At 50.9% G+C, this 12225-nt stretch overlaps 1 protein-coding gene across 6 annotated transcripts in view; it reads right to left on the bottom strand.

Annotated features, from left to right (window-relative positions):
• The window catches only part of FSTL4 (follistatin like 4), a 430768-nt gene that overhangs the window by 47839 nt on the left and 370704 nt on the right, over window positions 1-12225 (bottom strand). For all 6 annotated transcript variants that reach the window (XM_054251984.2, XM_054251985.2, XM_002744592.6 and 3 more), the window contains one exon: window positions 3375-3541. In XM_054251984.2, coding sequence (XP_054107959.1) covers window positions 3375-3541 — 167 coding nt within the window. The remainder of the gene's footprint in view (window positions 1-3374; window positions 3542-12225) is intronic.

The raw sequence follows: 12225 nt of genomic DNA, 5'->3' as shown, positions 1-12225 counted from the left end.
CTTTCTCCACAGCCTCAGAGAAGTCCAACAGCTCACCCAGGGCTGCTCTGCATTTGCTGGAGGTGGCGGGTCAGTGCCTCTCTCCCTGGGTGAATCAAGGCTGGTGTGGACAATGAGGCCTCCATCCCCACTGCAAGCAGCGGGGGCATGCCAAGGTCCTATCTGCCTGACCGGGGAGCCTTGCCCGGCTGTTGCTGGCTGCTTGTTGGTGACCCAGGCTGCAAGATGCGGAGAATGTTATTTAGCAGCAGCAGGAGTAATAATATCAATGATAGCCACAATAGTAATAACGATAATGACAGTGATAATATTTAGCATTTATAGAATACCATACATGAAACGCCTTACATGTATCTTCTCATTTAGTCTTTACTGCAACCCTATGAGGCTGGTACTATTATTTATCCCCATTTTACAGAAGGGGAAACTGAAGCTTAGAGCAGTCAAGGTTACTAGGCTAGTAACTTTCCAAGGTTCTAGCCAACAAGTGGCAGACCCCAGGCCCGTGCCCTTCACTAGCAAGCTCTACCACCCCCTTCCCTCAGGTAGGGGAGGTGTGCATGTGTTTTGTGTGTTTGTACACATTGGGCTGGGACCCCTGTGGTGCTGCTGCTGCCCTGCTCCCTCATGCAGGGGTTCTGAGAAGCACCAGGCCCTGCCTATTTGTGGACTACTGACTCAACCACCAGCAGCAAGTGCTTCCTGAGAGGTAATGAAGGGGCCATTAATCTCCAGTTGCAACCGCAATTACCCAAATTGCTAACCTTATAGTGAAAAGTAGAAATGCAATTGAGTTGGTGCTGGAGGCATGTTTGAAGGAGGGGAAAACCACTCAAAGTAATTTAATTAACCGATGGCAAGTACATTAAGAAGAGTTTTGCCTCTGCTTTTATTTCTGATGTCTTTCAATGGAGCGCCAAGTAATCAGATGAAATGCTCCCACAGACACAGGTGGACCTGTCCCAGTGCTGATCAATCATTACTGGCCAAGCATGTTTCAGAGCTGGCACTGTAGCTTGTGAGCAGGAACAGTGGAGGACATCACACTTACAAACCCGTGCACCCCAATGCAGTCCAGTCTTTACAGACAGGGCACTGCTCTTTCTCGCTAAGTTCTCAGACAAGCCCTGGCCATTGCAGGACCAGAGGCTGAAGGGTTCTCCCTGTCCAGCATCTTTCCAGCAAGCACCCCCCAGGGTTGTGCTGCATTGACATTCAAAGCTGTATAGGACGCTGGCTATGTTCACCATGGTGGGGAATCACAGGAAACGCTCCTATCCAGTGTGACAAGGCTAGGGGAAGGGCACTCCTTGGCAGCTTTGCCCAGGGTAGAACCTCCAGAATGGCCCCCTCTTTCCATCTGCTTCCCCCATGACCTCCACGGTGTGGCTGAAGGGGCCTAGAGAGTAGACGAGGACTAACTGGTGGTTCCTGCAGCATTTGGCGCTGAGCCTTTCTCCCCACAGCAGTCTCAGAGTTGGAAGGTGTTAGGGACAAGCTGCCTCAGAAAACCCCCTCCACACAAGCTGACCCCTTCCTCCGACTCTGATTGTTCTGCAGCTGCATTCCTGAACCCCTAAGTAGGCGCTAGACGTGCTACAATTAGCAAAGCTCTATTACTGCCATCCGGCAGCTCAGGGGAGGTTGTGGAAAACAAATGTTTGTTATCCATACCTGTAAATTCCTGTTTTACATACACCTGTAAAATCCTGTTTTTTAAACTGCCTCCACAAGTCATAGGATGATGTAGTGTAAGTCTGTCACAAGTTGACAAACTATCTCTGTGCCTGTTACAAGCTGATAAGATCACGTCAGTCCTGAAACTCCCTTATGCCCCTCTCACCCCATATAAACTCCTCCTTTTGTAAGCTCGGGCTGCCTCCTCTGACTGTTATGGAGCAGCCTGGCAGGTTAATAAAACTTGCTTGCCTGACTTTGGGTCTATTCTCCTTTCTCTCCGCTGCTTACAGAAGTGACCTTCAAGGTCATGGGGTTTAGCTCCCCTCCTGTGGCTAGCGGCATTGCGGACCATAGTCCCTGCTTGAGCTTGCATATGCCCCTCGGGATGGGGAGCTCAGCGCCTCTTGTGATGGCTCTCTCTCCATGGTGGGGCAGGTTTGATGGCTGGAATGATGCTCCATCTCAGGGGCCCAAATTGACGTCCTTTTGAGGCACACGTTGTGCTAGTCCGACTCATGGGCTCACACGGCTCAGGTGAGCTCCCTTTGTCCCAGCCCCTACCCCACCACCTTCGAGATGTTAGCAGGAACTGACCATTCATCCCACAGGTCTTTCTTCTCTGGGCAAGCATCCCACTGTGGACCAGGTACCCTGAACTGAGCCAACAAGGCTAGGGCTGCCCTCTCTTCTGCCTGAAAATTATCTTCCTGTTACTGTAACCCAAGACCCTTCAGCTGTCCTGGCAGCTCATTCTATGGGTGACATCACTCTGTCTTCTCACATGAACTTCTGGGAAGCCACATCACCTCTTGTGCCAAACCTGGACCAATAAATATCCTTGAATTATGTCACTTCCTGAAGTCCAATAGTAGGGAAATATTGCTAATGTTTTTCTTATAGATTAATTCATTGAGGACCAGAGGTTAAATTACTCAAAGTCACAAAGCTGACATGGATGATGCTGGGCCCCCAACAGAGGCTGCCTGGTTCCCCGATCACAGAAGTCCCCCTGCTGGCCATGCCAGGCTTCGTGAGCTCAGCTGCGTTCTTCCACACAGCACCACTTAACTCATCATACCCTTACCCCTCACCCAGCAACGCACGTCCCCAAAGTAGGTCCCCTCTGGCCTGACCTGGTTTCCCTCCACCTTCTCACCTGGCACCTGGCACTTTCCTTCCAGCCAACCCTCCCCAGTGGCTCACCTCTGTCCTCCACAGGGACCACCCCTTCCCTGCATGCAGCTGGCTATAGCCTATCCAGCATTAGGGCCCAGAGCCGCCTCCTCAGGTCCCCCTGCCTGCTGTTCTCTCAGCTGTGGAGCCTGTTGTGCTCTCTGCTGGCCTGTGGTCCATCCCTCTGAGCCTGTGAGCAGGCCCACATAGCCCATTTTCAGGGTCACCTCCAAACCTTTGCTAATGTGCCCCGCTCAGAGGCCTTCTGCCCTGCCCACTGCATCCCCTCCTTTCCCTTAGCCTGGACATAGCTACCAGGCTGATGGCCACCATTCATTTATTTTCTGCCATGGTGGGACTTGGATTTTCTGATACTGCCAGGCTAATAACAGGCTAGAAAGGCACCAAACTTGGGATGTTAAACTACAACTCTCCAGCCCTGCCACTGCCCACAGCATCTTGCCCACTGTACTCTCCTAGGGAGCTGCACTTGAGCTCAGAGTGCATTCCAGGTGACTTACATTGATGTCTTCCAAGTCCAGGAAGTTCAGTGTGAGCCCGTTGCGCTTCCAGACGATTGGTGGCCTCAGGTCTCCACGGACAGCGCAGGTCAGCACTGTGCTCAGCCCCACGGTCACCGTGGTCACACTGACCCTGTCCTCAGGGGCAAGGCTGAGCTGAACCACTTCTGCAAACGAAAAGGAGAAGGCACAGTCAGGTGCAGGCCCAGGGAGTGCGGTCTCAACTCAAGGTGAATGGCCATGAATTTACTGGGTGGAAGGGCCCAGAAGGGCTTCATGGCTCCCTGAGAATTGTTTACAATGTGCTAACTAAATGTAGAGACAGACGCTTTTGCTGGGCGAGGAGCCAAGACTTAGGTCAAACGCCCAAAAGGTGGTGTGAGTCCAAACATAGTTAATGTGTAGGGGACAATCTGGGCCATAGATTTGTGTCAAGCCAAGAATGCGGGCTGTCAAGGCCAGGGGCCCGCCGCAGAGAGCGACCAGGGAGGCAGGGGTGCGGTGCCCCACTCACAGGTCCCCTGGCCTCCTGGAGTCTGGGCCTTGCCAAGTGCAGCCAAGATCTGCGGGTGAGCCAACAGGGTTCTCATCCATCTGGGGTCAGTTGTAAAGGTTGCATTGGCTGAAGTCTGGGGAATGAACTGGCTGATCCTGAAGGTTTGTTTCTGTCTGAGGATTCGCAGAACTTGGATTTGGATTTCTGTTCTGTGATCATGCACTGTAGCTTTTAATTTTTTGAAGTATGCCTCAGGCTGCAGGAATTATTAGTCCTTGCCATTTTGGACTTGATAACTGACATTAGGACTGATCGTTCTTTGGGCAAATGGGAAGAATCTAAGATATTTCTGTGCAATCACAAGCTTTTTGAAATTCTCAGGATTTATGAAAAAATTAATCAAACACAGGCTGTTCAAATGCCCAAATGGGATCAGGCTTCTGGGGAGAGTCAGTGGTCCACTGATGGGACTGGCTCCCTTTTTCTCTTTCCCTAGATCCGTCTACTCAGGGAGGCTGGGGCAACAGCCAGACGTGGCATAAGCTATGGAAGGCAGGGTGGCTCTCAGTGCAGGGGGTACTATTTTGTCTATTCTGGGATGCCAGCAAAAATGCTGGGAACCCTATGTAAGCTTACGACTCTACTGGGACCTGGGGGACCCCAACAGATGTATCCCCCTAGCTGGAATTGGAACAAAGCAGAGTTGGGAGCTGAGCTCTGTTATTCAGTGAGACACTTATGAGCTGTGACCAGGCAGCAGCAGCCCCGCAGGCAGCACATCTGTGCTCACACCCTCTTGCCTGCCAGTGTGGGAGACGGGAAGAGGGAGTGAAAACAGCCGCAGGTACAAGGCATTGCAGAGCCGCTGAATTGAAAGCTGGGCCCTGAGGTCAGATCCTGAGCAGCAAAGCCCTCCCTCCTCCACAAACACTTAGTGGCCCAGCCTGGGCTCACAAAGACGAGCAAGATGCTCTAGATGCTTCATCAGTGATGTTGGATGGATGGATGAGAAATGGAGAAAATGAAATAAAATAGTAAAAGAGCCAATAGGCTGGTGGGGAGGGGACAATCACACACAGGAAAAATGTGACTCACAGTAAAGGAACCCTCAAGGAAAGATATGCACCTAGTGATGGATGCAGATGCAACTGGCATAATATTTTACCAACATTAAAGTGATGCATTTCAAGTTTCCCCTTAAATCACATTCTGTTCACTGCCCTCCCACCTCCAAGTCATCAGGTTTATTGCCCAGGGCAGGACAGAGAAGGCACTAACTCTGTAGCAAGACCCAGGCTTTGGAGAGAGGGAAGAGACGAGAATTGGCTAAAATGGTTTAGCTTCCACCATACTCTGCAGGTCCATAGGACTCAGACCTCAGCATTCTCCCCAAGAGTAGAGGAGGCATCCTTTCCTCATCAGATGACCACGAGGCTCCCCTGGGCCACGAGGCTTTGTGCTGCTGCTCCTGCCACCTGGGCAACCACATGCGTCTGGGCAGACAGCCAGAACCACCTTGGCTCCTGGTATGGAAACAGGCCCAACTTTCCACATAACCGAAGCTGGAGAAACTTAAATTTGTTTTACCTGAGTACTTTTATCTGAAAACCAGCTATCAGGCTTCCCAGATCACTGCAGCTGGACAATGAGACACACCTGCAGCCTGTTGACAAGCCCTTCTCTTACCCCTCCCTAATTCCCCACCATCTAAATCCCAAACATGAGTCAGAGATGAATTTGAGACTGCTTTTCCATCTCTGGGCCGACGTCACTGAGATTAAAGCCTTTCATCCCTGGCAATACTCATCGTCTCAGTGATAGGCTTTTTGTGACATGAGCAAGCAGACCCAGACTGAACCCCTGGCGTTCAGCAACATCATCTCTGTACCTGAGAACTGCCTTGGGCTGCCAGACCAGGGTCCAAAGGAAGCGCTCCTGGCCTCAAGAGGCCTGGAGGCCAGTGGTGGCTGTGGGGGGGCCCTGCTTGGGGGAGCCTCCTGACTCCTGAGTCCACCAGGCTGCCAGCCCAGATCATGAGCACACCTGGGATTGAGCTCAGCTTGGAGTGACCTCAAACAGGGCAACCCAGAATCCCTTGCTGCCATAGGAAGTGCAACCACAGTGCACCACCATGCTGTTTCCCTGGACACTCAGAAGCCATCCGGGAGAGCAGCTGGGACGTGGGGTAGAAGCCCGAGACACAGAGCAATTTTTAGACAGAACACTACTTACACAGACTGTTAAAATTGTCAGCTCACACTAGTCTTTACAACGGATTGAGCATCTAGTTGTGTTTTTCTCCCAATGGGGTAAGGCTTGTGAAGTCACGTTAGCTGCAAAAGTAACCTAGATTTTCTCTGCATGTCTCATCTGTGGTCAGACCAGAAGGAAAAGACCAACTGGGCCATCGGGGAGTAACTCTTGGAGGCAGCAGGGTTCCCTGGGCCCTACAGCTCCACTTCTCAGGTGCAGCTCCCCAGCCACCTGTATTGTATCTCTGGGGGTAGGTCATTAAAACACAGATTCTTGGACCTGTATTTATCTCTGGGGGTGAGTTATTAAACCACAGATTTTTGGGCCAGGTGCGGTGGCTCAGGCTTGTAATCCCTGCACTTAGGGAGGCCGAGGTGTGCAGATCACCTCAGGTCAGAGTTCAAGACAAGCCTGACCAACATGGAGAAACCCTGTCTCCACTAAAAATATAAAATTAGCTGGGCTTGGTGGCACGTGCCTGTAATCCTAGCTACTAAGGAGGCTGAGGAAGGAGAATCACTTGAACCCGGGAGGTGGAGGTTGCAGTGAGCCAAGACTGCGCAATTGCACTCCAGGCTGGGTGATAAGAATAAAACTCTCAAAAAAAACCCAAAAAAACAAAAAAACCCAACAACAACAACAACAACAACAAAACACAGATTCTTGTCCCTCTGCCTCAGGCGGATGCAGACTCTCTGGAGGGCTGGGTGGATATCCAGATTTTAACAAGCATCCCAAGGGGTTCTGTGGTGGCCTGAGAACCACTGTGTTACAAAATGAGAGGGGCTCTGGGTACACAGAGGGGAGTGCAAGTGGGAGACAGGGAGATGCGGCAGTCTGGTCAGCTGGGGCTTCCTGGGGCTCTAGATGCACGCTAGGAGCATGGAACATAGGACTGATGTGAAAGGTAGGATCCCCTCCTCTATGTGACCCCACAGTCATATATTCCAGGCAGCTCTGGAAAAAAAGTCTGCAGGAGCCTCAAACACGGGGCTAATAGGAAACAAAAATCCAGATGGGAGATGGAAGTCTTCCGTGTGCCTGCGGTCCTCCACTGGCTGGGATAACTGGCTGCTGCCTCCTCCCTGAGTTACTCCCAGTCATTTGTATGTAGAAGATATGCACTTTGCACAGGAAAAACTCGTGCAGAATTAGAATGTGTGAATACTGATAGAACCATCGTAATTCTGCTCCTGTCAGCTACACGAACATTAACCAAACAGCAAATATTTGGATCACTTAAAGTTTAATCAAATGAATGTTTTATTGGATTTAATTTGTGTCAATATTCCCCGGCTCCTTTAGAAATCCTGAAGGGATTTATGGCTCCTGAGCCCTCTCCTTCTACCCTCACTCCCAGTTATTTCCTGGTCTACAAGCCTCCAGGGCCTCCTTCCTTGCTAAGTGGCAAGAATAGGACTATGTGGCCTCCCAGGGTGACTTCCAGGGAGAGTAAAAAATCAGACAACATCATGTGCTGGGCCCGCAGGCTGGGCTCTGCTGCAGACAAGCCTCAGTTTAGACGTGGATACAATGAGGGCTTGGCCCCCCACCCTTGCTTTAGACTCAGAGCTGATTATTCGATGTGGATGTCTCCGTAGACCCCCTGAGTCTTGTAAGTGCTCCCACTGCCTCTTTTCTTGTCCCTAAGTGTCATCTGCCCCTGTTCTTTGCCTACTTGCCGGTAATGGTAAAAATGATGCCTCCAGTGACAGCACCAATGGGTGTCAAGTCCCACTGAGGCTTCCCTTCTGACACCCTCTGAGGACTCCCCTGCCCCATCCCAGGCCCCCTATAGCCTCCTGCATGGTCACCCCTCCAGTTTGCCCCTGCTGCCTGAAAGTCTCTTGTTGCCACTGGCAGAACAGGGTACATCTCAGCCCTGCTCAACAGCCGTCAATGGCTCCCTATTACCCACGGATCACCACATAGAATCCAGAACAGTCCCAATCTTGCCCCTGCTGTGTCTCCAACATTATTTACCACTGTGCCAGCTGGCTCCCCATGGCATTTGTGTCTTCAGACCTCAGTGTGTGCCTGTTTGGCACCTGCCACTCATCCATCCTGAGCTCCTCACACTTTGGCTCCTACCTACAAGACGACCTCATGGAATGTTTCTGGGATCCTGAAGTTTGAATGTAAAGAAACACTTGGACAGATATTAGGTGAAGAAGATTGAAAGAGACTTTCTTGGTGAATGTATCAGAACTTTTTCAGGCTTAGTAACAGAAACTCTCAGAAATGCTCAACTATTAATAGCTTAGGAGAAAAAAAGGGGGTTTGCATTGCATAATGGGAAATCTAAGGGAAGTGAGAGAGGTTGCAGGCATCCAGGGCCTTCGGCAGTGGCGTTCTCTACTTGGTTGCAAGATGTCCAGTGGTTGCTCCACACTCACATTGTTTCTGTATGTGGGATCCCAGAGAAAGGGACCAAATCTTTCCTGAGAGCCTGGATAAAAGTGTGGGGAGCTCTGATTGGCCGCATACAGCTCCTGTGTTCTTCCCTGAAGCAAACACTGAAGCAAGAGGACTGAATATTGTGCTTAGCCCTCCCCTTAGCCCATATAGGCGGTCCCTGACTAAGGATGTTCCAGAATGGACGGGAAAGCTGTGTGGCAGGGGATATGCAAGAGACTAGCCTTCAGTGGAGAAAGGGCTCAGCTTGGCTCTAGGCTCCTTGTTTGAAATAAGCCTACCTACCTGCTAGGCTAGGGGCTAAAGATCCCTTGAGAAGGTGGGTTTGGGAGACACCAGTGAGAAGGATGGGGGCTTCTCATTGCAGGTATTAATTGGCCCATCAGGCCTGGGCCGTGTGTCCACCTCCAGGGGCTGGGACTAGGTGTTTGGGCTGGAGTAAAATGTCTAATGTAAAGGGTATGTTGGGCAGATTGACATCCTATGACCATCATAGGGATGCAGAGAGGGCCTGCTCCCTTCCCTCCATCTCCATCACAAGTGCACCGGGAAGCCTGGGCATCGTTCGTGATCAAGGCAGATAGCTGCAATCATACAGTGAAGACAGAAAGAATCATCAGAACTGAAACCTGATTTAGGCTACTGCAGTCTTGATTTAGGCTACTCCACCCTGTCCCTTCTCTGTAGAGTGATAGTGGCAGCTTTCATAGGGAGGGGATGTGGAGAGCTGAGCAAACCCCACCATCCTGTGAAGCCTCACATCCTTATGGTGAGGGTCTGGAATTTGCGGAGATGGCCTTCCATCCGGGTTCAGTGATCACACATCTCCTGAACCTCACCTGCACAGGGCACATCTGCAGGGCTGGGGACCAGAGAAGCCCCAGGCCTGGGCTTTGCTGGTGAGGAGCCAGATCACAGGAGAGGAAGGTGAGCATGCCACATGCAGCCCTCCATGGGCCAGTGAGGGGTCCTTCTGGCTCCTGGCTGTGGCTCCAATGCCCCTGTGCTGACTGACCATTTGTGGGCTTGTTGGCCACTATGTGGGAAGGTTTTCAAGGTCCCTGGAAGATCAAACAAGATATGCCCAGCACTCAGAGTGTGATCGGGGAGCAGTGAGGGGGCTTAGCCAGAGGCTGTGTCTGGGGTGAGAATGTGTCTACCTACATACAGAGGCTGGTTAGAAAGAGAGGGCTGGGCTGGGGGTCTGAGCAGCCCATCAGGGAGCTTGTCTGGGCTGCTGGGCAGAAGTCTGTGCCCAAAAAGAGACCGATGCCTTGCTATGAAAACTGGCATTAGAGAGCTCCTCTGCAGTAGGGAATGAGGAGGGCAAGAGAGTTGGGGGGATTCTCACAGACCAGGGCTACCCCATGATTTCCCCTGAGATGAAAAAGCATGGGTCACACTGCAGTGATGTCTCAAGTCAGTGTGGGTTGGTTAGCATAAGATAGAGCTTCCTGAGCCACTAGCTAGGCTGCTTGTCTCAGAGTAAGATTATGGGCAGGGCTGTTTGGCACTCTGGTGCCTAGCACAAGGCCTGGCACACAGTAGGTGGGCTCAAGGCCATGGCCTGTCTCTCTAGGCCCTTCAAACCAGTGTGGTAGCATGCCCTTGGTTTTCCAGACAGGAGATGCCACAATCACCCATCCTCACCCTTTTCCCTGAGTCTTGGAGCTTGGAGAGAAGGGGTGGTCACAGGGAATTAATGGGCTTACCATAAGCAGGGTAACAAACATCCTTCCTGAAATCAGGAGGCCATAACATTTCAGTCGTTGGAGAATTGGGTTTTAGTTCCTATTACAGCTTTCCCTTCATCTCAGGCACTATTTCTCACACTGACTTGAACTCGATGAGACACTCATAAACCCATCAGCACCCTCTCAAACAGGATTCTGCTGCTTTGTAGCGATAGAAATTAAATTTCTCAAATTCTCGTCAAGCTGGTGTTAGTTTTCTTATGTCAGAAACACACTAATGCAACACATTCCTACTTGGACATTTGCCATTTTTCAAATGATGCTGTTGGTGAAAAAGCCCTGTCAAAAGCTCAGTAACCTGCCTGCACATCAATATTTTTGACTGAGCCTCGGAGGGCAAACTGAGGCTCAGTGGCCTGCTTGGGAATGAGGGCAATTTGGAGAGGGAGCACAGGCCAGGCGCTTAGACACATCTCTGTAACTGCAGCCTCTTCCCACATTGTTCTCCTTGCAAATTAAATGTTTCCTGAAACAAACCCCTCAGGTGACCTGGGTGCCACCAAAGAAGCTGGGGCATTGGAGTGACAAACTCTATTGATCTGGTCCCATCCCAGTGAGCAGAGCCACACTGTGAAGTTGGTGAGTACGGGAGGAACCAAGGTGGAGTGTGCATGTCCAGTGTCTCCTGACCAAATAGGGCAACATCCCAACACCTCCTGGACCTTGTGACTTTGGCTGGTATTTACAGGGTGAAGCGGCTTTGGCATGCCCTGGTGGACCAGGCAAGGCGGGGTGTGAGGGATGGTGTGCTTTTTCTCTCCTCTGTTCCCTCTACCAGAGATTGTCACTCTGGGATCGTTTCAAATAACTGCTGAATGTTTGGGGATGGGAGGCTGGGGACAGGATGTCTTAAAGCCTTTCATGTCAACATTGCTGTTTAGAGCACCAGGGTTCATCCAGCCTGCACAGGTGGCTCTGTATTAGCCAGACTTGCTCCAAAGCCACATAAGAGAGCAGTTGCATAAGTCCCAAATCTCCTGTTTCCTTATGTGTAATCGGATTCAATCTTTCTACCATTTTCATTCCCTCTTGCTTGCTTCATTCTGGGGACTGCAATAAAATTACTAGTTAATTACCTGTGAGTCAGTGGGTAATTTACTTTTTCAACTGGCCTGTTGCTTGGTGTTGCTTCAACTTTGATTACAGTTTAGTTATCACGTATTGCTCTCTGATGTGAACAAACACCTCTGTAAATTGCATAAAGGCAGAGACTGTATCTGCGTTATTTATGTTGTATCCCCAGCACCTAATACAATGCCTACGACACAGAAGGGACTTAATAAGCAGTTTTAAACAAGTGAACTATTAGGGTAGCACTCAGTCAACAATTATTTATGGAGCTGGTACCAGGAGCCAGGATATAGTGGGAAAATACTGGCAAGAAAAACAGGCCCAGTGCTTGCTAACCGGGAGCTCATGGCTTAGCAGAGAAGACAAGTGTTAAGTGGGAAGGAGAGCAGAGGCCTGAGCCTGTCCACAGACCCCAGGTTAAGGGCCCATAACTCCTGTAGAGCCTGGTTGCCCTCTTTCTTGGTAGAGCCCTCCCTGTGTGCCTGGCATACCTGTGTCCTACTATAAAGACATCCCACCTGGTGTAGTATCCTCCTTGTTTGCAGGAGGGGCCTGTGCAGGGGCAGGGTGAACTGGGCATATCACGGGGCTCTGGGGGTTCCATTTAGTCTCCTCTGGCCAATACATTTTTTTGGTTTTGGGAAAACCAAACCTCAATGTGACTACTATGTGCAGATGAACAGCAAGTTAGAGCAGAACTCAGTGTGTGGGGGCTGTGACATCACCATCCGGGGTGCCATGGTGTGGCAGGCAGGAGAGGCATCCATTGCAAGGAGCAAAGGGTCAGTGCTGAGGTGGAAAGCACAGGGCCTCCCGGTCAGCAGGGGCATGGCTGTCGCTGTGCACCATCTCTTCCAGCCCG

The sequence above is a fragment of the Callithrix jacchus genome, chromosome 2 (genome assembly GCF_049354715.1).
Source record: "Callithrix jacchus isolate 240 chromosome 2, calJac240_pri, whole genome shotgun sequence".
Lineage (NCBI taxonomy): Eukaryota > Metazoa > Chordata > Mammalia > Primates > Cebidae > Callithrix > Callithrix jacchus.
The sequence above is the reverse complement of the archived record's forward strand: the minus strand, read 5'-3'. Positions and strand labels throughout refer to the sequence as shown.